Source organism: Muscardinus avellanarius (genome assembly GCF_963383645.1).
Source record: "Muscardinus avellanarius genome assembly, chromosome: 7".
Taxonomy (NCBI): Eukaryota; Metazoa; Chordata; class Mammalia; order Rodentia; family Gliridae; genus Muscardinus; species Muscardinus avellanarius.
In genome coordinates this window covers 111,065,818-111,093,207 of record NC_137793.1, presented here as the reverse complement: position 1 = coordinate 111,093,207, position 27,390 = coordinate 111,065,818, and the positions used below count along the sequence as shown (strand labels likewise).

Below are 27,390 nucleotides of genomic sequence, written 5' to 3'. Positions count from 1 at the left end.
ATTCTTTGTTTCAGTGCTATTGATTACTTAACTTTGAGGCTATTGATACTTTAAAAGGCTTAAATATACTAGTGGTTTTAAAGCCGGATCTGAGCCATGTGTGGTGGCACACACCCATAATCCCAGCACTTGGGAGGCTGAAACAGGAGGAGCACAGGTTTGAGGACAGCCTTAGCAATGTAGAGAAACTCTCAGCTACTTACTGAGACCCTGTATCCAAACCAAAAGTAAAAAAGGGCTGGGGGAATAGGTAGGAGATAGAATGTCCCTTGGTTCAATCTCCAGTACCAATAAACAATAAGTAAATAAAGCCAGATCTAACATAAACAAACATAACACATTGAGGACTTCCCTGGAGAAGGGAAATTTTAATATCTGAGTAACCATTCTGTAAAAAGGGATTTACTATTTACTTATTTAATTTTTGTGTTTGTGGCCCTGGGGGTGTAACCCAGGAGCATTCTACCTTTGAGATACACCTTCACCCTTTTGTATCCCTTTATTTTGAAACAGGGTCTCACTAAGTTGCAGAGAGCCTCACTAAGTAGCTGAGGCTGGCCTCGAACCCGCGATCCTCCTGTCTCACTCAGTCTCCCAAGTACTGGGATTACAAGTGTGCGCCACCACACCCAGATGGATTTAATTTTTTAGTCTGAAAAGAGAAGTCAATTCAATTTGGGACAGAATCATCACTGTCTAAGGGAATCCAAAGGTTGGGAGAGGGAGGGCCAGGCTTTCCTCGTTCTGAGTCCCGGTGCCGAGCTGGCCGGTGTGAGGCTCAGGCAGGGTTGCTGGGTGCACTTGCTTCACCCTTGACAAGTTTCAGGGCCATCTGGTGCTCTAGAGACCCAGCCACTGGCATTTAGTCGGTGGCATTTGTGGAAAGACAAGCAGAAACGGCTTTGCTCTCACAGGCTGCAGCCGCGACTGGAGTCTTTCCCTCCTGGGAGCTGGACAGAACGCGGCTCTCACCACGCAGAGCTCAGCCCCAGCCAGCCTCGCCACCCGCACTAGCCGCGCTGGCTCCCCAGGGCCCGTCACACGGTGACCCTTTCACCAGAGAAGAGAAAGCAGAGGCCCCCTGACAGTTCTCAAGTCTGGACTTTATATTAAGGTTCCAAGTCCTGTTTTCCATAGCAGGTGCGCTGAATCAGACTGTCAAAGTGTAGGTCCCAGAAATCAGTGTCTGACCAAAGCAGCTCCTCCGACGAGTCTGCAGACCAGCTGCATTTGAATCCCACCGTTTGTACTGCACATGTTCCTCTTTCCCTCAGAGAGGCCAGGAGGGGGAATTGGTAAACTGGAGAGTTCCCCAAGGGGGTCGTGGTCTGTTCTCTCTGTGAGAGCCCTGTGACCCTGTGGGTAATCGAACTGAATCTCCTCTCCTCTCCTCCCCTCCTCCCCTTCTCCTCCTCCTTCTTTTTCTTCTTATTCTTTCTCTCTCTCTCTCCCTTTCTCTTTTCCTCTCCCCCCCTCGTCCTTCTCTCTCTCTGTCTCTCTCTCTCTCTGTCTCTCTCTGTTTCTCTGTCTCTGTCTCTCTCTCTGTCTCCCTCCCCCGCCACCCATTCTCTTTCCTAGTGGGATATGTTCTGAGCAGTCTGGTCCTGAGATTTCGCCTGGGCAGTACAGGAAGGGTGGGGAGAGAGGTTCCATGTAGGCTGTGTGTGATCCTGTCTCTGTGCTCATGGTTCCCTTCTGCTCAGAGGTAGAGGGTTGTTGCGCTTTAGCCAGTAATTAAGAACACCCTCCTTCTCATTTGGCTGGTTCTGTGTGCATGTCCCGGGACTCTATCTGCTTAGGAGACTAAATTTGATTTCAGGCATTCCTAGCTCTCTGGATGCCACACCATTTAATATCTTCAGAAACTCACCTTTGACTTTAACAAAGATGACCCTAGTAATTTTGCCAAGGGTAGAAGTTTGGTACAATAACTTGAGCCTGGCCTGATGAAGCATTTTTTTTCTTTCTTTGTAAGCACGGTCTGTGGCGGTCACCATGTTAAGAGGAACGCAAAGGCAGGTGATCGATCCGGGCGCTGAAAGGCCTCACGGTTAAGTGGTTCTAGACACAGCTGTGAGATCAACAGCACCGGGGCGCCGGCTGGAAGAACTGCTCGGAAATTCAGCAATCCGTGTGTGTCGGGCATCCGAGGCTGAGTGTGGAGTGGAGTGCGGTTACGAGGGGCCCCGCAGTGAGATCGCTGGCCCCAGCCGGGAGCGGACAAAGACACGTCCTGCCCTTGGCCTTGCTTGCTTTGTGTCCTTGGGTGCAGGCTTTAAAATGGCCAGGTTTAATGGCCCTGGAGAGCATTTGCCTGCTGCCGCGCTAATGGCCCCAGCTTTGGAACTGAAGCTGTGACGTCAGCGTTTTCCTCTAGACGGGCCTCAGCAGGTTTCTCTGAAGATGCGGAACGAAGTGTATTTCTGCACAGAAGCTAAGTGACCTCTTCCATCTATCAGCACTTTGATTTCTTCCCCCAGAAGTGGGTTTGTGGTTGGCTGCCTCCTGGTCCTCCCTGTTCAAATTCACGGCCCATCTTGGTAAAGTAGCCGAGGAGACCGTGGGGGCAGTCAGACCCACAGGGCGCCATTACCAGTTCAGCACTTAGGATTGGAATCTAGCACCTTAGCCTTCTCCTGATGTCAAGACCCTCAATAACTCAATGAGACCCTGTTTCAAAGTACAAAAACAGCTGGGGGTATATATAGCTCAGAGGTAGAATGCCCCTGGGTCCAATCCCCAACACCAAAATACAAAGACACAACCTTTGAGATTGCTTATATGCCAAGTGCTCGGGGATGGGGGACAACTGTAGGAGGTGGTGGCGGAACACCAAGGTGGCAAGCAGTGAAGCCGGGCTGGTGAAGGGCGGTGAGAGGTAGGCTCCAGGGTGGGTGGGGTGGGCAAGTGCTAACCACAGGGCTACTTATTTTAGGAGCTGATGGAGAAGTTAGCCACACACTGGTGGAGAAGGGCATTCTCCCTGGCTCCCGATTCAGTCTGGCAAGCAGAGCATGGCTCATGGTGTTGCCTCTGGAGGCTGCTCTTCTGGCCCCACTTGCATTATTCACTGACTCTAATCAGAAGGGACCTTTTTATATGTAAAAGTAATCTTATCTCTACCCCGTGGCTTCTTTATTGCAATTAAAACAAATACAAAAAATACAAAGTGCTCGGCTGGTCCAGCACTCCAGGCCCTCTCCCTCTGTTCCTCAGCCTCCCTGGCTGTCTTTACCGGCCTGAACATGCCCAAAGCACTCCTCCCTCCAGGCACAGCACGTGCCTCTCCAGAGACCTGGGATGTCCTTCTGCATTGACCTCACTCATGGCTCAGGTCCTGGCTCCCGTGTCTCTGCTCAGAGAAAGCCATGTTCTGACCACCCTAGATGAGTCCAGGGTCCAGGGCTGGGAGAGGAATGAGCAAGCGGCAACCAGGAAAGGCTTCTCGCTGTGGGGCTGCCCTGGATGAGAGCACTGCACCTCCCTATCTGTGCCCCCACTCCGCTTAGAGCACTACTTCAGATCACCCTCCCTCCTTCCCTCCCTACCTTCCTTCCTTCCTCTTTCACTCCTTCCTTCCTCCCTTCCTTCCTTCTTTCCTCCCTCCCTTCCTTCCTTCCTCCTTCCCTTCCTTCTTCCTTCCCTCCCTCCCTTCCTTCCTCTTTCCTTCCTTCCTTCCTTCCTTCCTTCCTTCCTTCCTTCCTCCCTCTCTCCCTCCTCCCCTCTCTCCCTCCTCCCCTCTCTCCCTCCCTCCCTCCCTCCTTTCCTCTCTCTCTCCTTCCCTCCCTCCCTCCTCCCCTCTCTCCCGCCCTTCCTTCCTCTTCCTCATTGTTTCACCCCTCTGGCTTGTTTGCTGATGATCCATCCCCAGCATCTAGGACAACAGCTGACCCAGAGGAAGCCTCAGTCAGTATCTGTTGAATGTTGATGCTGAGCGGGACATGGCGGCTCACACCTTTTTCCTAATATGCGAGAGGCTGAGACAAGAGGATGGCAGGGTTGAGACCGGCCTCAGCAAACAATTGAGGCCTTCAGCAACTTAGCAAGACCCTGTTTCAAAACAAAAAATAAAAAGGGTGTTTGAAGGTAGAATCCTCAGTCCCACATACACACAAACAAAACGTATGATACCACGTGAGCACTATATCCCACCCCTATGATTATGATAAGGGGAATTAAAATACGACTTTCTAAAGACACTGGGAACAGTGCAGTTGAAAACGGGCCAGCCCAGGTCCTTGCTGTGTAAGATCCTTCTGTAAGAGTCACACTGTCATTACAACCTGTGGTGGATTCTTACTGGTCAACAAGACTCACTACCTACCTAAAGGCAGGGTGACATTTCTGTCCTATTCAATAATATAAACTATCCTGTGTAAATAAATCCAACAACTTAGATGAAATGGACCACTTCCTTAAAATTCCCATCTCCACAGGTCATCCAAGATGAAATGAGTTGAAGGCATGCCCAGGACCGGACTTTAATAAAAGAGGTAACCATTCTGAAAATTGTAAGAAATAAGTAGGGACAAAATATATAAATATAGATCTTAGATTGAACAGCTGTTTCCTTGGAAATATTAGCGAGAGAAATACATCACAGGTGAGACTGATTAAGAAACAGAGAAGATAAGGCTAAGATAGGAGCATTGCAGGTTTAAGATCAGCCTCAGAAACTTAGGGAAGCTCTTGGCATCCTAGCAATAACTTGTTTCAAAACAAGAACCAAAAGAGCTGAAGGTGTGACTCTAACATAGAGTACCCGTGGGTTCAATCTCCAATAACACACACACACACACACACACACACACACACACACACACACACTGAAATAAAAAAGAAATAGAGAAGCTATCAATAAAATGAGAAAGGGAAAATATCTACAGATGCAATAAAGATTAAAAACAAAATCTTTTGAAGAACTTTATGCTACTAACTTCTAAAACTTAGGTGAAATGAATAAATTCCTAGAAACTTATAACTGTACAAGGAATCAAGAACTTGAAGAACTTGGATAGATATTTAATTTTTTTAAGACTTAGAAGTGGGTAGTCATAGTCTAAAACACGTTTTAATTTTATTTATTTACTTTTTTGTGGTTGTGGAGATTGAACCTAGGGGCATTCTACTTCCGAGCTACACCCCAGACCTATTTATTTCTTTATTTTGAAACAGGTTCTCACTAAGTTGCAGAGAGCCTCATTAAAAAGCTGAGGCTCGCCGCACGTGAACCTGTGATCCTCCTGTCTCAGTCTCCCAAGTACTGGGATTACAAATGTGCACCACCATGCCTGGCTCTTATTTACTTTTTAAGAAAAGAAACAGAAGACTGGAATCTGGCCAGATTTTTGTTGTTGTTGTTGTTGAAGTTAGAGAAACTTGAATTTCAAAACATAATAAGAAGGTGTAATATATAAGAAAGAATGTATAGGCTAATTTTGTTTATGATCATCGCTATAAAAGTCTAGATAAAAGCCAGGCATGATGGCCCATGCTTGTAATCCCAGTACTTGGGAGGTTTAAACAGAAAGATCCCAGATTCATTGTCAGCTTCTGCTACTCAGAGGCCCTCCACAACTTAGTGAGACCCTGTTTCAAAAATAAGGAATAAAAAATCGGGCTGGAGGTGTAGCTCGGAGATAGAATGCCCCTGGGTTCAATCCCTAGTACTGCAAAAACAAACAAACAAACAAACAAACAAACAAACACACACAAACAAGCAAATAACCTAATCAAATCTAAGAGGGCATTTAAAAATTCCTGTTCACTTCCGGGAAGATGGCGACTGAGAAAAGCGGGGCTTAAGAGCTCCGCTAACAACAAATCTCCATTACCACAAAATCAGCGCCTTTCATAGCCAGAAAACACCATCACCAGTGAAACAAAAAATCACCAGGCTCCAGAGAGAAAGCGGACTGAGAACAGAGCCACAGAGGAGATACACTGCCGGCGGCAGCGGCGAATTCACCAGACGGCCACAGCAAGCCGAGGTGAGCCACTGCGGAACAGCTAGGCGAGATTTCTCCGCGCAGAGAGCATCTACAGCTCCCAGTGGCCGAGCTCAGCACACGCTGCAGGGATTCAGAGTAGAAATCAAAATCAAAAAGAAAAACGCCAGCCCCACAGCCGAGGGTGTAGCAGCGGCGCCATATTGCTACCGGCGGCAGCAGCAGCGAATTCAGCGAGGCCAGTACAGCTACATCTGCGTACTCAAGAACAGTGAGTCAAATTGCGGGCCACAGAGGAGAAATCCCTGGGACTTGACCCAGTGGGGAAGGGGCGGTGGCCGAGCTATCACACCATAGGAGAACGTGCAACCTGGCACCCCCCACAGTCTAAAGCAGCCTCTATCGACTCTCTGGGTAGGAGACTCTGTGATAAAACCCAGTAAAGGAGTAGTGGGGTCTGAGATACTACTGACTCGAGATCCAGAACACCTTAAGGGAAGTCATAGTGACCCAAGGGAAGAACCCAGAGAAGACACAAACATCCGAAATCATGGGAAAGAGGAATAATACTGGAGCAATTAATGCCCACAACCCCACAACATCAGAACCCGATAAAACAGAAAATCAGAGATTTCTAGAAGATCAAATCAGGAAAATAACTGTAGAAATAATAGAGGTGCTTCGAAAAGAACTCAGAGAGAGCCAAAAAGAGATAAAGGATGCAATTAATGAAGTAAAGGCCTCAATTCAAAGCACAAACAACCGATTAGAACACATGGAGAACAGAATCTTGCTCTTAGAAGATAAGCAATCCAAAAATGAAATCGTAGTTTCTAATCTAGAAAAAAATATCCGACAGCAGGAATCTGATATTGAAGAAATATGGGCCCATTTTAAGAGAGCTAACCTAAGAATTATTGGAATAGAGGAGGGAAAAGAAAGTGAAACCAAAGGGATCAACAATCTCTTCAAGGAAGTAATAGCAGAAAATTTTCCAAACATAGAGCAAGAGGTTGATACAAAGGTCCAGGAAACTTATAGAACTCCCTTTAGACAGGATCGGAGAAGAGGATCCCCACGCCACATAATTGTCAAAATGACCAATTTGGAAGCCAAGCAGAGAATCTTAAAGGCAACAAAAGCAAAGGGCCAAGTGACATTCAGAGGCAAACCAATTAGAATCACTCCAGACTTCCCAAACCAAGTCATGAGAGCCAGAAGGGCTTGGAGTAACATATTCCAAACTCTGAAAGAAAACAACTTCCAGCCAAAAATTTCCTACCCAGCAAAACTTTCTATCAAATTAGATGGAGAAATAAGAAGCTTCCATGACAAACAGAAACTGAAGGAATTTATGTCTTCAAAACCAGCACTAGAGAAAATACTCAAAGAGATTAACTACAAAGAAGAAATAGGTAACACACTCCAGAACTTGAGAAACAAGATTTTCCATCCAACAGACAACTAAGATTGGTTATCTGTGGAGATTCATTATTTATGTTAGTCTTTTACCTATCTCAAAAGGGTATTGTTTGCCTTTATTGTTGTTAATTTTTAGGATTTCTAGTTGGAATATTAATATACCTTCAGATATAGCATTTGGAAATATTTTATCCCATTCTATTAGTAACTGTTAACTCTGTTTACATTGTCTTTGGATATACAATTTTTTTTTTATTTTTTAGGGAGTTTGTATATTCCTCTGTTGCCTGTGCCATTGAAATCATAACCAAGAAATCACTGCCAATTTCAATGTTGTGAGGTTTAATGACCCAGATTTTCTCCTAAAAGTTTATAGTCTTAAGATTTATATTTAGGTCTATTATCTATTTTGAGTTAATATTTGTATATGGGATTAGGTAAGGGTCCAATTGTATTCTTTTCCATGTAATTATTATTTTTTAACAATATTTAGTTAAAAGATTTTTATTTCCACCACCAAATGTTCGTGGAAACCTTGTCAAAAATAACTTGACAATATAGGGAAGAATTTAGCTCTAGGCTTTTACTTAACTCCAATGGTTTATATATCTGCCTTTAGAATAGTACTACACTGTTTCAATTATAGTAGCTTTATATGGTTTGAAATCAGAAAATATATATCTTCTAGCTTTGTTCTTTTTCAAGATCGTTTTGGGTACCTAGAGTCCATATTCCATATTAGGATAGATTTTTTTCTGAAAAATAAATATATAAATATATGATAGTTTCACCTAAAAAATAGAAAAAAAATATTCTCTGGTAAGAAAGAAAGCAAAAAGAAATATTGAAATGTTATCTTTAAGTCATCAAAAGCTTGGTATCAGACAAATGAAACTGTTATGTGAGATTATCATTTTTAATTTTGGATAATTTGCTATAATACTAGATGTCAACCACTAAGCCAAGCATGGGAAGGAGGGGTGGGGAGAGAATGGGGTGGGGATCGGGTGGGGGCTGACTGGGCGATGTGTGCATGTATGTCTACAAAAGTTTGTATCCCACTATGATGTATGAATACAGTGCACCAATAAAATAAATTAAAAAAAATAAAATAAAAATTCCTGTTCAATCTGAAAGCCTATGGAAAAGATCTGTATATTAGAATGTTCACTGAATAGGGATTCCTCTATAGTCCTTCAGTATATGTATAGTAACTAAATAAAGGTATACATCTCATCTTAAAAAAACCTTCATATTCAGCTGAGGTTCCTTAAAGGACCGTCAATAAGTATATTTTAAAAAATCTATGTAATTCACCTCATTCAAAAGCTAAGGAATAAAACTGGGTGTGGTGGCACACGCTTATGATATTTTGTGACATTTGGGAGGCCGAGACAGGAGGATCATGGTTCGAGGTCAGCCTCAGCTACTTAGCGAGGTCCTTGGGAACTCAGTGAGACCCTGTTTCAAAATAAAGAATTAGAAAAAAATAGGGCTTGGGGTGGAGCTTGGAGGTAGAATGCCCCTGTGTTCCATCCCTAGTACAGAAAAAAAAAAAAAAAAGCTAAGGAACAACATTATATAGTTATAATTTCATTTAATTAGCTAATTATATAATTAGCCAAACTTTTCACTTGATAAAATTTATTACATAGCTCTTAATTGGAATGGAATAAAATTCCACATCTTGATACAAGTTTTAAACCTCAAATATAAGCAAACAACATTATATTTCTATTTAAGGTTAGCAAATCTCTTTATTCCAAGAAAAAAAAAGTAGCTTTTTTAATCTGAAAGAGATTTAATATATAAAAATTTCTCAAAGACTATGCTACGTGAAGCTTTTTTTTTTTTTTTTTGGTGGTACTGGGGTTCCTGGAAGCCCTTCTACCTCCGGGCTACACTCCCAGACTTATTTTTACATTTTTATTTGGAAACAGGGTCTCCTAAGCCAGCACGCGCGGCTGGCTTCGAACCTGCGCGATCCTCCTGTCTCCGCCTCCCAAGCGCGGGGATTACAAGCGTGCGCCACCACACCCGGCTACATGAAGCTTTAATTGCACTTCCCAATGGCAATGGGAACAAGTCAAGGTTGACTAACATCACTGTCACTATTTAACATCGCTCTAGAGGTCCTATTATAATGTGATAAAGAACAAGTAAAGAGGTATAAAGATTAGAAGTATAGAAATACACCTGTCCTCTACAGATGATATAAAGTATTGAACAAAAATATTAACAGAAACAACAGATAACTAGGATTGATAAGAGAGTTCAGCTTTCTAGATACTGGGTTAATATGTAAAAATCAATAATAATTTTTTACATCAGTAATAACCAACAAGAAAATATATTTAAAAATTAGATAAGGCGGGCGTGGTGGCGCATGCTTGTAATCTCTGCGCTCGGGAGGCAGAGACAGGAGTATCGCGCGGGTTCGAAGCCAGCCGCGCTGGCTTAAGAGACCCTGTTTCCAAATTAAAAAAAAATATATAAAAGAGGTCTGGGAGTGTAGCCCGGAAGTAGAAGGGCTTCCAGGAACCCCAGTACCACCACCACACAAAAAAAGTAGATAAAGTCGCAAAGTAATAAAAATGATAAAATGTTCCTGAAATTAGCCAAAAATACAAAAAAATGATATAAAGAAAAAGTTTTAAATCTTATTAAGGACAAAAGGGTGACTTGAATGTGAAATAAATTATATGCATTTATTAGGAATGAAATAACCAATAAGAAAATAAGAAAATTGTAAAGCGGCTAGTTCTCAAATTAATTAATTTTGGGGGGTACTGGGGATTAAATCCAGGGGCATTTGACCTCTGAACTATACCCCCAGTCCCATTTAATTTTTTAATTTAATTTTAGGGGAATATAAGAGGTTTTCTGAGGGAAGTGGAAGTACAATCTAGAAGAAGGCTATGATAAAAGGGTTACATCCCAGAGAAAGTCTCTGGAATGGCTCATATCTGGAAGTAGAAAACAGCCTTATTTTTAAATTTTAAAATAGGGTCTCACTAAGTTCCTGAGGCTGGCCTCAGGTCTTTGATCCTCTGTCACAGCCTCCCAAGTACTAGACGTGCACCATCACTCCTGGTTTCCTCACATTAATCGGTAAATTCATTGCAATTCCAATCTAAACTCAAGTTGAAATTCCTTTTGTAGAACTTCAAAACTAAATTTGATAAATTAAGATGGTGCCTATGAAAAATAAACACAATCACACAGTGAAGTTGACCTTGAATGAGAAAACCAGGAAAACTTGTTCTTAGCCTATATTAGATATTAATATTAATAAGCTAAAGATATAAAACACAGTATAGTGTTTACCAAAGAACAAATAATTAGATCATGGAATAAAAATGCAGAATTCAGAGATCAGAGATATATTCATATGCATATAGGAACTTAATATATAATAAACCAATCAATTCAATAGTTGGATCATTTAGTATACGTTATCAAAAAACTGGTTCACTCTAGGAAGAAAAAAGAAACGATGTCCCTACACATACACATAAAAGGTAGACTAAATAGAAAAATGGAACTCCATTCCTAACACATATAAAATAGACCAAACACAAGACATAAAAATCTAGAACATGAATAGGAAAACGAATTGAAAAATAGATTTTGGCCTACTGACAGGGAAACATTCCTTCAGAAAGGCTTCTAGAGCTTAAATAATAATAGCTAATACTATGAAAACCCTGACAGGAAAATGGACCAACTATACGAACAGGTAAGTTACAGAAAAAGAAATCACAGAAGACCAACAAACACCTGAAGAGATGTTTAAACGCAAACATTATTCAAGAAATTCAACCAGAACAATGATGTTCTAGTTGAATAATTATACCTATGAGACTGCCACATACATCAAACTGGACCACGCCAAATCTCAAGAATGTTTAGCATTAGGAAATAGGAGGCTTCATGAACGGTTGGAGGGAGTGTGCACCAGAAAGTTATACTTAAATTATGTAGGCATGGGCCTTAGGACCCAACATTTCTTCTTCCTACTGTATAACCCAAAGGCTCTCTGATCCATACAGGAAAGGGACATGTACGAGATGTTTAATGCAGTACCACCTGGGATGATAGATATCAGAGCCAATTGGGTGCCCGTCTTTGGGAGAGTGGAGAGGTAAAATGGGATAGGCACACATCAGGTAGCATTTCCCATCAGTTGGAAACAAATGACTATTATCTATGTGTCTAAAAATAAGGATGGGCCTAAGAACAGTGCTGAATAAAAAATATGAAAATAAGGAGCATGTTATATAATCCAATGCCATTGACATCTATTTAAGACATTTAGACTCAAAACAATTTTACAAAAATACATATTTTCAAAAACATACAAACACATTACAATGTTTGCATATGGAAGGTGGAGGAAAAGACTGGGCAAAGACCACAAATGACCATAAAGGGACTGGCTGGAGCCTGAAATCGGTGATTTGCAGGAAACTGCTCAGGGTGATTAATTCAGCCTTTGGTCTAATACCCATCCATATATTCATTCTGGACATCTCAAAAGGTATGAGCGGTGTTCCACTTCCTTCTCCACAGCCAGGTCTCAAAGAAAGGAAAAGGCAGATCTTTTTCTTTTTCTTTCTTTTTTTTTTTTTTTTGGTGGTACTGGGGTTCCTGGAAGCCCTTCTACCTCCGGGCTACACTCCCAGACCTATTTTATATTTTTGAAACAGGGTCTCTTACGCCAGAGCGGCTGGCTTCGAACTGGCGCGATCCTCCTGTCTCCGCCTCCCAAGTGCAGGGATGACAAGCGTGCGCGGGGGATTTGCTTGTTTCAATGAAGCAAGAACTTGGTCTGTTTCTCAGTAGTGGAACAGAGAGAAGTGCCTTTGGCTTCCCTCTTTGGTGGTGAGGGGGCTCGTGGCACACAGCAGGTAGACAGCAGAGGAGGGCGGATTTCCCGCCCAGTGGAATTATCTGGTAACCGTGCCTTTCTATGATCTACTAATGATTGTTCCTAAGTCGAGAGTTTGCTGGTCTTTTTAAAGTTTCACAACCTCAAAAACTGAAGCTATGTTAGAGTAGACCCCAGAGTTTTCTCGAAAAGCTCCCAGAGCAGCTCAGCCTGCATGTGCGCTAGTGGAGACTGGGGCATGGGTAATAATAATAATAAGAAAACCTTCCCCTTCCCCATCTCTGCATATCTCTGCAAATGGTTGGCTTCACTTAACCTCAAGGTCAAGGCAACCTATTTTATAGTGTTCACTGTCTCTGAGGATGAGCTGCAGCGAGAGCCTTGTTTGCTTTTTACAGTATTAAAAGAGACAATGAAATCGCCTCGTGGAAGATCATTTCACCAAGTCCCTGCTGCTCCGCAGGGAATATTTGTTTCCTCATTTATATTCCTGTCTCTAAAAGACAAGTAGACCTTGGATGAAACTTCGGGCGACAGTAAATTATAAATAATGTATCCATATTTTTTTCTCTTCCATACTACTTGTATTTAATTCCCCCCTGAGTCTTATGCAAACGCCAGAGACAAGAGGACAGGAAGCTATTAACATGACGGAAGGAATGAAATGTGCTTGTGTAACGTGGTATGAACACAGCGAGGGGAGACAGCTCGATCAAAGGAGGTTTCCGAGGTGTTGAGATCAGCTCTTTTCTAAATTATTATTATTATTATTATTATTATTATTATTAGGCACCTCAACTCTTTTCTAGACCATGAGCTAATGAGTGAATGAATGAATGTTGGAAACGGATCTCTTCGTTTATTTTGGCCTACCCAGGACAGGTGGGGGTTTGCCAGTGGATGGAGGCCACTTTCGGGCCTAACTTTAAGCTCCGTTGCTCCATCAGAAAACAGGAAACACTCAGAATTACCAGCTGGGATCAGCCCATCCTAAGAATTCAATACGACTAGGAGAAAAACTCAGGTACCAGAAATGAAGTCAGAAAGGATACTCGCTGCTAAAAAGAAATTAGCCTCCAACTCCATCAGTCCTGGTTGGCTCTCACACGGACTTCCCCAGACTGGCGCAGCAGGAAAGACTGAGGCCTGTGGGGTCCAGACTGGCTGCACTCTAGTCTTGCATATCAGTGAAGATCCTTGTTCCTGGTCTCTCCAGCCCCACTCTTAGGTAAATGATACCCTTGCATTCTCTTCTCTCTTAATAAAATTTGCTCTTGGCAGGGGTAGAAATGAACACTCATTAATATTAACATGTAAATGGGTATGTAGCTTCGCGGAACTCGTTTGGGGGACTTGGAGGAATTTGCACTGGGGTAGTAGACAGAGCCAGAAATTAGAAGGACTTTGGGCTTGTACTCCAGCTGTACACAGCCTCTTTGCCTGTGCCATCCCGGGATGGGGCATTAAGACTCTTCTCCCTCTCTTTCAGCTCTGTTTCACCAGAGGCCTCCTCTTCTGCCCTCTGCAGCTGGGATTAACCCTTTCATTTAACCAACATCGATTATGTCTGCTATCCGCCAGGCTTTGTGCAAGGTACTTTCCAATGCATTATTTCTGCCCAAGATTTTTTCATTCCGCAACCAGTTGTTTCAGTGGGTTCTGATAAACCTTCAGGATAAAGCCATAGGGTGGGTGTCTGTCAGTCAATTTTAATTAATTAATTAATTTATTTATTTATTTTGGTGGTACTGGGGGTGGAACCCAGAGGCCTTCTACCTCTGGGCTATACTCCCAGACCTATTTTATATTTTTATTTGGTAACAGGGTCTCACTAAGTTGCTGAGAGCCTCACTAAGTAGCTGAGGCTGGCTTCGAACCTGCGCGATCCTCCTGTCTCAGCCTCCCAAGCGCGGGGATTACAAGCGTGCGCCAGTCACTTATATTTACAGTTTAAATTTCTGGTAAAACTCTGTAAAAATGTCCAAACACAGACACCCCTTTGCTAGATACCATGGTAGTAATGGTGAGTCCTGGTACCGCAATCTACATGAAGCAAGCCTCTTGGTTAGTAACTATGATGATGACATAGAAAATTGGACTTTTCAGTTTTCTCATCTCTAAGTTGATATTGGCCATACCCCAGGAGCCCAGTGCCAATCGGTCTTGCATCACGCACACAAACAATCAACATAAATAGATCTTGATAGCTCCCTGCAAGTCCACCTGGCAAAGACACTGTCCTGGCTCCATCTCCATATTTTCTGTGAGTTGTTAGACACTGGTTTATTTGATCTCACTGAGCCCCTAGCTAGAGCTGGAATCCCCTATCCAAAGCATTCAGCATCCCTGGGGCACTTCGTCCGAGAGAGCGCAGATGGGCACCGAAGCTGGTATACGCCGAGAGGCCAGGTGGGTCTGGAGCAAGGTGCAGCTGCAGGCTGCCACAGACACTCCAGTCACATTGTCAGACTGCTCACTACTGCTAGCTGGGGCGTCCTGGGATGGGAATGAAAAGCTCGTAGTCACTGAGCAAGTATCGAAACCCATGTATTTGGGGTGAGATGATTCATTTAGTCTCATGCATATGCAGATCGGGAGCTCTGTTTAAGTGTCTGTCATGTGTGTCCTTTTTATAAGAAAGAAATTAGTGATACAGTGGAGAATTCTAACTTGTGGGTCTTTGAGTAGCAGCTTGGGAAACAGGCCCCTGACGAGCCTTTAATTAACCTGGGAGTGTGCAGAGAAGCGCTCAGACGAGAAGAGGTAACACCTTCGTTCTCGGCTCAGACACCTTTGAAACAGCAAAGTCAGCCCCAGAGAAGGGATCAAGTGTCCTCTAAGTTCCACTTAGTGAAGACGCACGTTGGATTCTTGTCTCTGGTGTACATCTATGGCTTACTTTTATTTTTTAAATTAAAATATTTGTTATCCTGATTTCTTATTGTAGGCACTTTGTGAAATATTAAACAGTATAAAAAAGAAGGTAAAAGAGGATTGACTCAGAATATTCTTATCCTACAGAATCACTGGGACAATTTGGAGTCTTTGATCTGTGCCCTGCTCCGTCATTTAGGATAAGTACATTGAGGTGAGTCACCTGAGTAGAGCTGGGGCACTTGCTGTCACCTCGCTGGGGATGGAGGGACAGGCTTGGGGGGCGGGGGGAAGGACCCAGTCATCCCTGTACTTTGAGACGACACACGGGCAGGAATCGAGGGGTAAGGGACATGCCACATTTGCCCCAGAGATGTGCATGCCCCCACCCTCCAGATGTGGAGCAGGGAGAGGATGCATTCTGGGATGGCAAGTCCCACATCACAAAGAGTAGAGAAGCACTGTGGGAGGAGGCAAAAAGGAATATTAGTAGCCCAGACCTCGAGCTGGAAAACCTGGGGTCAAATCTTAGCCCTCACTTGAGAGCTATGGGATCCTGGGTGAGTTACCTTGCTTCTCTGTGGCTTAATTTCTTGATGGGCGTAAGAAGGAGGGGGGGGCAGAGAGATGTCTGTATTGCATAGGCTGTCACGAGGATTAAGTTATGTAATATATGAACTGCAGTAAGCACAGTGCCTGGCAACCAGTGCTCAAGGTAGACACTAGGTTATTTCCTGTTCTGGGTGGAAGGGAATCTCTCTCTCTCTCTCTCTCTCTCTCTCTCTCTCTCTCTCTCTCTCTCTCTCTCTCTCTCTCTCTCTCTCAGTGGTACTGGGGTTCCTGGAAGCCCTTCTACCTCCGGGCTACACTCCCAGACCTATTATATATATATATTTTTTTTTAATTTGGAAACAGGGTCTCTTAAGCCAGCAAGGCTAGCTCTGAACCAGCGTGATCCTCCTGTCTCCACCTCCCAAGTGGGGATTACAAGCGTGTGCCACCACATCCGGCCACCTTTATCTCTTAAGAACATTTTCCAGGTATCTTCTGCTCACTTAAATGACAGTAGGCGGGAGGGACCTGGAGGTGGGAGCAGAAGACCTTGGTTCAGGTTCTGACCCAGCCTTTACCAGCCACACGAGTCTCGAGTCTCCACCGCCCTGCATCTCGTTTCTTTACTGTGAAGTGAAGGACACAGAGGTCTTCCTCCAGCAGTTGTTTTGAGGACTGAGTTGCGGTGGTGGGAATGTAAAAATGCTTTACATTTGAAAAAGGGCTCTAGATTGGATACTGAGAGTTTACTAGGCTAATGTTACTAGGTGAGTCTGAGTATAGGAAGGAGAGGGAAGGAAGAACTTTTCTGGAAAAACGTGCAGAAAGTCAGCCCAAGAAGGAACCAGATGTCTACTTGGGGCATTGAGTTGGTGCAGGTGGACCAGGGATTGGGGGTGCTGGTTCCTGTGACCGCCTTGGCAGTGGGGGTTTTCTGGCAGGGCCTTGGAAAGTGGAAGGGAGGAAGGAGGAGGCAATGGAGCATCTTTGATAGGCTCCTCCCAGGTGGAGTCTAAGCAGAGGCGGCGGAGGAGCCAAAAGTCACAGAGGGGAGAGGAAGGCAGCCGAGTGCCCGGAGCTCCTCACCTGTGACGAAGGCGGTGGAGGTGATGCTGCTCCGCGTGGCGTCCTGAGCTGCCTGCAGGAGCACCGTGTAGTCCGTGTTCTCTGATAGGCCCTCCAGTCGGATCCAGTTGTCGTCCGCATCCACAATCAGCTCCTGTGGGAGCCAGAGGCAGGGGGGTGAGAGGGAGCAACTGCCTTGCAATATGGGAAAGAGGGCAAGGGAAGGCCGCCTTCTGTGGCCAGCTAGGTCAGCGCTGCAGTGGCCGCTGCTGCCCTTTCCACCCAAAGTAAGGAGCAAACCGGGCGAGTAAGCAGAGAAGGAAGCTCCCGGGTGAGATCTAGGCCAGCTCTTGTCTCACAAATACACACTGGGATACGTTTAGGTATGGGGTTGGTCGAACCAATGGTTCCCAGGGTGCACTGGGCTTGCTCACTAGCAGAAGGGGCTATGAAAGCAGGATCCTAGCCTCCCCGCTCCCATCAAACAAGAGAGCTCGATTTAAATCTATTCTGCGGATTTGTCTTCTGTGTGTGATTTAAATTTTACAAAGGATTCCACTGCAAACAAAAACTGGAAAACCAGTGCCCTGGTGGATTGTATCTAGTGGTGACATAAAACAAAAATTTATCATCTCTTTCCCGTAGGCTACAGAGATGTGGACTGTCTAAGGCCGAGGAGGCATGAAAGCCCGTGGAGTCTGGTTTCCGGCTCACGCGTGTTTGCCTGGTTAGTGAAGAAGCATTCCGATACCATGTAGTTCGAGGGTTCTGATTTGGGGTCCTCATATTGGGTCACTGCTCTATCTAGTGAAGATGCAGGAGCAGAGTCTCTAGAGAAGGCTCCGAGGCTCAATGAGGGCTGGTGCTTCAGCCTCCACGTGTGTAGAGAGCCCCAGCGGAGTCAGGACTGCACCCCGCTCGCCTGCTTGCAGACTTGAGCTCTCTCCTCAACACCAGGCTCTGTATGTGGCTGGGAGACCTAGTCGGTTCCCTGGTTCCCTGCCAATGCCTTCCTCCTCCCTCCCTCTGATTTCCACAGGTTTTTCTAGCGGTCAGTTTCCATGGGATCTTGCAGGGGGGGGGGGGGAACGATCTTCCCCCTGCTCATCCTTACTTTGCGGCTTCCGTCAGTGGATTTGTATGTCAGGACGTACTTCTCGATCTCTGCCCTGGGAGGCTGCCAGGAGATCAGCGCGCTTTGCCTGGTCACCTCGCTGGCTGTCAAGTTTGTGGGAGGGTCCAGGACTGCAAAGAAGAGAAATTGCCAGGGACAGTTCCAGGACTGCAAGGAGGAGAAATGGCCCTGCTCTTCACTACGTGTGTGCTTGAAGGCCCAGTCATCTCCTGGGGTGTCTGTGGTCATAGGGCTGCTCACTCGCAGCTCCCAGTCCTGGCGTGAGCTGGAACACAGGGGCTAATTGTTCAGTGCACGATCATTCCTGCGGCTTCTCTCTGCTTTCCTAGGCCTCAGGCTTGAGGATGATATCTTCCAATCAGATCCTTTATATGCCTGGGACCCTGACCCAGTTAAACCACTGTACCTGCGAGTTCATGCTTGAACTTAAACTCTTCCCACATTTTACCTTTTTCTGCTGTTCTCTTAGTTATGAGTGCAGTCAGTAGCCCTTTTTCCTATATCCAGCTCTTTTTTGGTGGGCAGGGTTACTGGGGATCCAGCTTGCTCGACCGCCAAGCCACACCCTCAGCCCTTTTTGTTATTTTATAATAAGATAATATATTTTAATACTTCCATTGCTGCATTGTAATTAAACATCAGAGTGAGGTTCAAAGTGGTACAAACATACATGCACACAGGTCTCGGTGTGTTTCCCTGCAGGTCCCATGTGCTACCCACCCATCCCATGCATATTACTGAGGTGGGCGGTGATAATTTCTATATGCATATAGCATTATTTAAGCTGTTTCCTTAATCAGGCCCTCTTTACCCCCCACCTCCATTCTCCAATCCCCTTTTTACTATTCTGTTGGTCTCTCTACTTTGCCTAGGCTGGCCTTGACCTTGTGATCCTCCTGTCTCAGCGTCCGGCCTGAATCTAATTCTGTAATATTAAGTGTCAGACTGTCCCAGACCAGATGCCCTCTCAGAATTGGCTTCTCTTGGCCCTGGTTCTTTTATTGTCTCACGGCTCCAGAGTGAGGGTGAGAGTCAGCATGTGCCAGCCTAGAGATACAGCTCCTTCGAGCCGGATTTGGCCCATGGCCAACCAAGATAAGAACAGCTCACAGCTACACTGTCCAAAGCCTACAGACTAGAATCTAGTCCTTGGTCATTATCAGGGTCCAAAAAACCCTCAGAGGTTACCAACAGGTAGATGAGCTTGCACTCACGGGTGGAGAAGTTGGTGCTGATGGTGCCACTGGTGAGGGGGCCACTGGTGGCATACATGGAGACCGTGTAGTGGGTGCTGGGATGCAGATCCACAAGCTGGAACTGGTCACTGAGTCCATCAACCAGGATGGTTTCTCCAGCAACTGAAACCAGAGGAGCATGGGTGAGGACTGAATGGGGCCACTCAACTTAGGGAAGGCCTACCGAATCGAAAATCATTTTGCAAGGATTTAGTACTGGAGAATTGTAGAAAAAAAAACCTTTCATAGGTTATCAAGCTTAGTATTTTATTCCAAGGAAGTATCTCCTCTCATCTCTTTATATCTGGAGAAAAGCCCCTTATATGGAGGCCAAAGTGTCTCTGTATCTTCTACTCGGGAGTTAGAAAGAATAAGTCAAATCCTCTATCAATACGACCTTTCTGCCGGGCGTGGTGGTGCACGCTTGCCATCCCCGCGCTTGGGAGGCAGAGACAGGAGGATTGCGCAGGTTCGAAGCCAGCCGCGCGCGCTGGCTTAGGAGACCCTGTTTCCAAATAAAAAAGTATAAAAAATAGGTCTGGGAGTGTAGCCCAGAGGTAGAAGGGCTTCCAGGAACCCCAGTACCACCAAAAAAAAAAAAAAAAAGACCTTTATCTCCCCATTTCTTTTCCTAACCAAGTGATTTCTCCTTTAGACTAAGAAAATTCAGCCTCCACCTCCCCTTACATTTATGTGAGAGTTCTAGAATCTTCGCAATGCTTTTCTACAAGCAAGTAACAGCTTAACAGTGTCCCTGCTGCATATAAGACAGCAAAGAGAAACCAGAACAACTGAGATGCACTGACCAAGGAAGAAAACAGATTTCTACCATTTATATTAGTTCATTAGGGTTTAGGACAGCCACATACCATTGTTGTTACATGCTGATTTTATTAACCAAAGTCCTTGTCTATCACCACCTCCATCCAACCTTGCCCGGCTGCTCTTTTGTCCCCATGGGCAGAGCTTGGCATTTATTTTGACCGCACTTTGCTTTGTTGATTGAATTTTGGACCACTGTTTCAGTTTTTGAAAATATTTTTGAATTTGGATTCTGTCAATCACAGTTGTGTTTTATACTGAAGCATGTAAGCATGTCTTCTCTGAATTCATTTAAGCTGTTGATAAAACTGTTTACTAGATAGGGGCCAAGCCCTCTATTGGGCCATTTGAATAATTCAGAATAATTCAGCATTTAATAAAGTTTATTAAGCACATCTCCAAACTAGATAGAGTTTTATATGGATGTCTATTGCAGTCTAAAGGTATAGAAAGTCAAATGAACAAGTTTTTAAAAATCCAAACTCTGGAAGAACATATACAATGACTATCTCTTTTTGCTTTTGTTTTTGTTTTTGTTATTGGGGATTGAACTTAGGGGCATTCTACCTTTGAGCTACACCCTCGGCTCCTTTTATTTTTTATTTTGAAACCTAGTTTTACTAGGTTGCTAATAATCTCACTAAATTGCTGAGACTAGTCTCAAACCTGATATCCTCCTGTCGGAGCCTCCCAAATAGTGGGTTTACAGGTATGCACCACCACAACAGTCTGACTATCTTTGTGTGTCTGTGTGGTCCTGGAGATTGAACCCAGGGGCATTTTACCTGAGATTCACCATCAGGTCTGTTGTAGTTGTTATTTCTTTTGAAACAGGGTCTCACTAAGTTACTGAGGACCTCACTAAGTTGCTGAGGCTGGCCTTGAACCTGCAATCTCCCTGTCTCAGCCTCTCAAGTATTGGGATTATAGACATGTAGCACTGTGCTAGTTTGACTATCTTTTCAATATCCTCCTTTGTAACATCCCGCCCTCACTCACCACTCTGGCCATATCAAACTATGACAGTTCATCAAGCCCCTTTAGCTCTCTCATACCCGTGTAAATGTAGACAGGCTACTCTTTTTCTTGAGATTCCTCTTCGTTTCCTCTTCACCTCTTTTACTTTATCTAAGACTCCCTCCTTTCTATCACCACTGAGCACCTCGACTCCAAATCCCAGCAGCCCATCAGATGCATGCCATCATGTTCTGTGCTTGCCTAGGGCCTGCCACGGCTCCCATGGAGTTGGAACTATTTACTTCTCTGCACCATCACTGGACGCGCATTCCATGAGGACAAGAACTCATGCTGTGGTTCTGAATTTTCATCACCTTGCAGAGTACGTGGCCCAGGGGAAGGTACGCAAATCATTTGTGGAATGAGTGGAAGTTAAACGTTATGATGGAGCTTTGTGCCTTGTACCTACGGACAGGTGTGTCTGACTGCCTTAGGGCAACCAAGGGAGCTTTGACAGATAAGACTGTTGAAACTAAGGTTTGAAGAATGAGTTTTTAAACAGGTTTGCAGGAAAAGAATTTCCTGGTGGAGTCATGTTATGGTTAGAGATAGAGTGTTTAAAGTGGATAAAATTAAAGTATGAGAGCGTAATCTCAGCAGTGGATTAATTCATTGTAATGGATTTACTGGGTAATAACCTATGCAGGTGGGCTGTACCTGGAGAAGGTGGGTCCCTGGGTGTGTGGCCTTAGGGACTGTGCTTGTGTCTCTGAGTCCCCTTGCTTGCTGGCGCTCTTGCTTCTGGCCTCCATGCCGTGGGAGCAGAGCCCCAGCTCTCTCCCTCTCTCTGCTCTGACCTAAATGCTGTGAGAGCAGAGCCTTCACTCTCTCCTCTCTGCTCTGGCCTCCATGATGTGAGAGCAGAGCCTTGCTCTATCCCTCTCTCTGCTCTGGTCTCTGTGATGTGAGAGCAGAGCCCTTGCGTGCCCTCTTCTCTCTCTCTCTCTCTCTCTCTCTCTCTCTCTCCTCTCTCTTCTCTCTTCTCTCTTCTCTCTTCTCTCTTCTCTCTTCTCTCTTCTCTCTTCTCTCTTCTCTCTTCTCTCTTCTCTCTCTCTCTCTCTCTCTCTCTCTCCTCCATGATGTGAGAGCAGAGCTTTTCTCTGTTTCTCTCTGCTTCCCACCACCATGCCCTGAGCCCTGCAGACCTGGCCCGACATGGACTGAACTCTGGAGTCTCTAAAAAACTGTGGGCAAATAAATCTTTCTTCCTCTAAGTTGTGTGGTCAGTTGTTTTAGGTTATGGCAATGATTATGTTGACCAAGACAACAAATGTGCAAATGTGTGGATTCTTGAGAAAGCACAATGAGAGTTAAGCAGTGCTGGGTCATGACATGCAAGGAGGGCTGATATGCCTTGAGAGAGATTGTACATGGATGGAGAAGGGTTGGTTTATATTCATAGTAGTGATATTGATTCTTTGAGGAGGGTCATTCCAGCTAACTCTGAACATGAGACATCATGTACTGGTCCATCTTAAAGAGGGACTAAATGAAATGTGGAGCTTTCTAATACCTGGCTGATATAAAAATATGCTCACAGATTTGTTAACACAAAACAAGGACATAAAATGGTTTTGATAAAACTTACTTGTAGTGAACCTTAGCTGGTATGTAGCTGTATTCCTTTTCCACTGTAACAGCCTGTTTTAGTTTTTACTTTCCCAAGCTTTGACAATAAGTTTAGTTCTTTGCAGCTTATAGATTTGACTTTCTCTGGCATTTTTGAAAGTCAAGACATCTGCCGCCTTCTGTTTTCTGCTATCTTTGTTCTCTAGACTCCCAAATGGAAGCTACAACAATTCTGTGATCACATGTTTAGTTTAGGCAGGGAACTAATTTCCCCAAGCCTAGAGATTTGAAGTACGCAACTCTATTTTGCTTTGGCTTCTCTATTCAACTTTGAATAAGGTAAGGTGAATAAGTATGGCGAGGAAGACATTTAAATTCAAGATTTCCTATTGGTTCAACCTTTGGGATTGGATGTACAGTGAAGATAAAAACAAAACAAAGAAGTTGAGGAGTTCTGAATTCTTTGTCAATTGTTAATACTTATTATCTGTTTCAAGCTTGGTCCTATAACTTCAGTATTTTTCTTGCTCGGAAACTAGAACATTCTGCTTTCTTGACCGTAGCACTTTGAGGCAAGTCATGACTCACTTCTGAGTTTTGTCTTCCTGGTGTGATTTCTCTGTTTTGTATTTTCCCTTGGTTACATGTCTTTCTTGTACCATGTCGACTCAGCTCTGGCAGTTCCTCTGGTTGATGGTTTGAAAAGCACGGGGCTATGCTGAGGGCTTTTTGGTATAACTGAAGCAGGGACATTTCCAATTTGTCCCTTGGATGGAGGAACACTTCACTCCTTCACTTTCAATCTTTACCACCCCCATCTGCCTGTAGACACTCACCTGCGAAGTGCGTGAGGACTATAACGTAGTTTTCTACTTCGCCCATCGGTGCCTTCCACTGCAGCAGAGCTTCCGTTGGGGTGATGTTGGTAGCAGTCAGATCCACAGGGTTATCCATGGCTGAAACAGAATAGGAAAGTGTCCACTGGTTACAGGCAAGAGGAACTGCAGGGGTTGGCAAATGGCCAGACGTTTCATCCCTGACACACATCTGCTGCTGTGCTATACACAAGAGTAAAGTTGGCAGAGCCCTCTTTCCTCTCTTCCCTTCTGGTAAGCCTCTTTCTCACTTCCCTTTCTTTTTTTCTCTCAAATATCCAGTCCCACCCCCATTACCCCATTGGGCTCCTCTTTTTAATTCATTCCTTAATCTCATAAGTGCAGAACACTGTTTTGGGTGCTAACAGATGGGGGACGTCAAAGTATTTCTGTTGTGTTTTAGACGCTGAAATATAGGAGGGGCTCAGAACATGTTGAAAGTGTTACAGTTCTTTAGGTAATGAGATACTCATGCTTCTCAGTCTAATTGCACTTTTATAAAGATGTGCCTTGTGGAAAGATCTCTGCTGATAGACTTCAGGAAGTGTGGCAAATGAGGGGTATGCCCAGCTCCTAGACCTTAGAGGGCGTTTGTGGTATGATTGCATGGGATTCAGGTCGCCTCCCAGATCATGCCCAGTTGTTGAATTCTTGCTTCACTACTTACAAGGCTTACTCTGGACAGAGTCTAAGGTATCTTTTGTTGTTTTAAGAGTCAGTGAGATTCTGATAGGCCCAGGGTGGGCAAGAACATAGACTGTGGTGGGGTGGGGGACAGAGTTTGCCTGTCATGGTATCATCTTTCCATTCTTACTTACTGCGCTCTAAGCCTTTGCTTTATGACTTTGTTTCTTTTGTACCACGTTTGGGGTTAAGTTTGGAAATGGACATTACAGCACTTAAAGTATTAGCTCAATGTAATGTGCATACAATTTACTTTGGGGAACCAAGATCTGCTGTTCATCTATCTACTCCTATTTTCTAATTCAAGTTCTTTTTTTTAAATTTTATATTACTTGCCTATATCTCTCACCATAAAGTCACAATATTTTTATAATTAAAAAATTTGAATTTGATCCATAATCTCTGCCTTCAAAGGGTTCTTCAAATGCAGCCCTTGTTAGACTATAGCTGGCTTGATTTTTCCGAGGCAAGCTTGATAACCTGAGGAACACCTGTTTCTAAAAGTTGCAAGGCCACAGACTTCAAGTTAAAAAATAACAAATAGCACAAACTAAGATACTTCTGAAGATGATCTGGTTTAGAAGTTGTCAAATAGTTATGTCTTGCCAGCGTGGTGGTGCACGCTTGTAATCCCCGCGCTTGGGAGGCGGAGACAGGAGGATCATGCTGGTTCGAAGCCAGTCTCTCTCTGGCTTAAGAGACCCTGTTTCCAAATTTAAAAAGCATAAAATAGGTCTGGGAGTGTAGCCCAGAGGTAGAAGGGTTTCCAGGAACCCCAGTACCACCACCAAAAATAGTTATGTCTAAGCTTGAAAGAGGGAACTTCAGGTTGGTGCACATTAAATATCTGCTTTAGAGACACTTGCTGCCTATGGTCAAGAATTTAAGCAATACGTTTTTGACCTGAGTTACTTACTGTTCTTTTCCCCTTCAATGGTAGGAAGTTCTTGAGATCTAACTTATTATTTACAATGAGAAAAAGTCTAACTTTTTAACATAGTTTCTTTTAGGACTTTCAGGAAGTTGGGAAGGGGGCTTTTTTTGGCTCACTGGACATTTCTGGTCAACATCTATCAGCCAAATACTTTAATGATCACAGCTACTTTGAGGGTAAGGGCAAGATGGAATTAAACAACATTGCTGTGTTATTTGTCATCACAGACTTGGAAGGAGGCTAGGAATGACTAGAATATTCTATGCTGTATTCACAAAAATAATTTTGTGTGTTTGTGAAAGAGCTTCCTGGCTATTGCCAAAAAATAGACGCTGTTTCTAAGCTCATGAGGACATTTATAAAAGCTGTGAGAAATTCCAAGGCACGTTTTCCTTGTTCAGAAAAATATCATTCTCCAGGGAAATAAGCAATCTCAAGGAATCCAGGTGTTCTCTTAATGAGACAGGATAGAGATTCCCTATGTGATGTGGCTTAACTAGGAGGTGTGGGCTAGAGGTAGAAGAATGAAAATTTTGCCTATGCCTTCTAGTAACATCTCTAGCACAGCTTTATTAATTCTGCATGGTACATGATCTAAGCTGTCAGAGAAGGAGGGCAGTGAATCTACTAAAAGAAACCCTGTCCTCAGGCTCATCCAAGGGACTTGTTTTTGAGAGGAAGATGGGAGTGGGACTTCCCCACTTTCTCACATTGCAAGCTGGATGGATGCTCCCTCCAACCTCCCTTCCTCTGGTTCCCTGCTGGAGCTGATTGTGATCCAATTGGAGGGCCTCAGAGAACACAGGCTATACAGTGCTCCTGCAGGTGGCCTGGGATGCCGTGTGGACCAGCATCCCCTTCACCACCATCACAGATGAGGGAGTTCTGGATACTCTGCTCTCTTCCTTCCTGGTGCACAAAGCAAAAGCAATTGGGCTCCTTGATTGTTTCTGGCCATAACTGATTAAAAATCCTATGACCCCCTGGAAATAATAATTCTTTAGCTCTCTGAAATTTTTTGCTCTGAGTTTAAAAAAATCAGATGGGATGACTCAGATGTCCACTGTGAAACTCGGCTCCATCGTGCATCTTGCATATTAAAAGATTTGTGAAAATTCCGAATCTAAACCAGAAAGACTAGAGGGTGATTCTCTGTACTCCTATCCTCATCCAGGACTATCAACAGCAAGAAAGTCACAAACTGTCCTGCATGCCTCTGGGAGTCATAGGAAATGGAGGAAAGAAACCTCCAACCCCAGGACCAATGTCTTCCGTGTGGGTTAGCACAGCTTCACTCTCTGTGTCTACTGTTGCTTGCAGGTCCTCGGCCAGCATCCTACAGGAAGACGTGCCTACCTGTGTGCACCAGAGTGCAGATGCGCTCGCTCTCCTCCCTGCCCCGCACGCTGTTGAGGCTGATTTCATATTCAGTAGCTGGGTGTAGCCTGGTGATGGAGAATTCTGTCACAGTGTTGGGTACCACTGAGCTGTCCAGCCGCCCTACTGTGGAAGAGAAAAATCTACCCTTAAAGTTTTGTAATTTTCACTTGAGTGCGACTCAGGGCAGAGTCTACGTGGGACACTTTGACATGAAACTCAGAGGGATGCAGGACCCAGCACTCAGTTGGGGGAAAGGGTAAGCAGTTCATGGGCTAGAAATGTGGGGGTTTGAAGAGACTTTGTGTGCTGGTCTCACCCCTTCATTTTTTGAGCTTCTTGAAGCGAAGAGAAAAGAACTATTTGTTAGGCAGTTTTCTAACAAGCTGGTCTTCTCTGAGGCAGTTTCATTACGGCAGTATGGTTTGCTTAGCTGCAAAGAGTGTTTTATGTAGCCCAAAGATAGGGTAACCTAGAAATTGTACACCCTTTGCGGGAGGCAAGCCTGCCCTCCACCTCATTAACAGTGCCACACACACCAGCAAGAGCTGGCAGGCTGCAAGCAAGGGCTGGGCCTGCTTCCTCTGACTCATAACTTGGCTGAAGCAGAAGAAATAGGACCACATCACTGTGGTTCCCTCCAAGGCTCCATCTGGCTCTGGTGGGTCTTTAGCCATCCCCCAGATTCTGGTTTTGGACTCTACTATCTCAGGAAAGCACACATGGCCCTGGCTCTTGGCAAATCCTTTTAAGGTTCTCTGTTTCTCATTGTACAGTCTAGATTATGGTGACTAGCTTCCTCTGCTGATGAGGCATCTGATTTCTGGGTGAATGTATTCCAGCCTATTTTGAGAGGAGTCAGTGAGCACAGGATTTCTGGGCTGTTCCTCATTGCCACATTTTCATTCTGAGGGGCTGTGCCACAGACAGGAGGAAGGATACAGGCAAGGGTTATGTCCTCTGGGATATGATAGTCTCCCTATCATGATT

General features: G+C 44.4%; 1 protein-coding gene across 1 annotated transcript in view; it reads right to left on the bottom strand.

Annotated features, from left to right (window-relative positions):
* TNR (tenascin R) overlaps window positions 1–27,390 on the bottom strand; it is a gene marked incomplete at both ends in the record, with an annotated part of 84,682 nt that overhangs the window by 12,682 nt on the left and 44,610 nt on the right. The window contains 5 exons of the mRNA XM_080699179.1: window positions 16,774–16,906; window positions 17,867–17,997; window positions 19,102–19,245; window positions 23,367–23,486; window positions 26,380–26,526. Of these exons, the coding sequence (XP_080555305.1) occupies window positions 16,774–16,906; window positions 17,867–17,997; window positions 19,102–19,245; window positions 23,367–23,486; window positions 26,380–26,526 (675 nt within the window). The remainder of the gene's footprint in view (window positions 1–16,773; window positions 16,907–17,866; window positions 17,998–19,101; window positions 19,246–23,366; window positions 23,487–26,379; window positions 26,527–27,390) is intronic.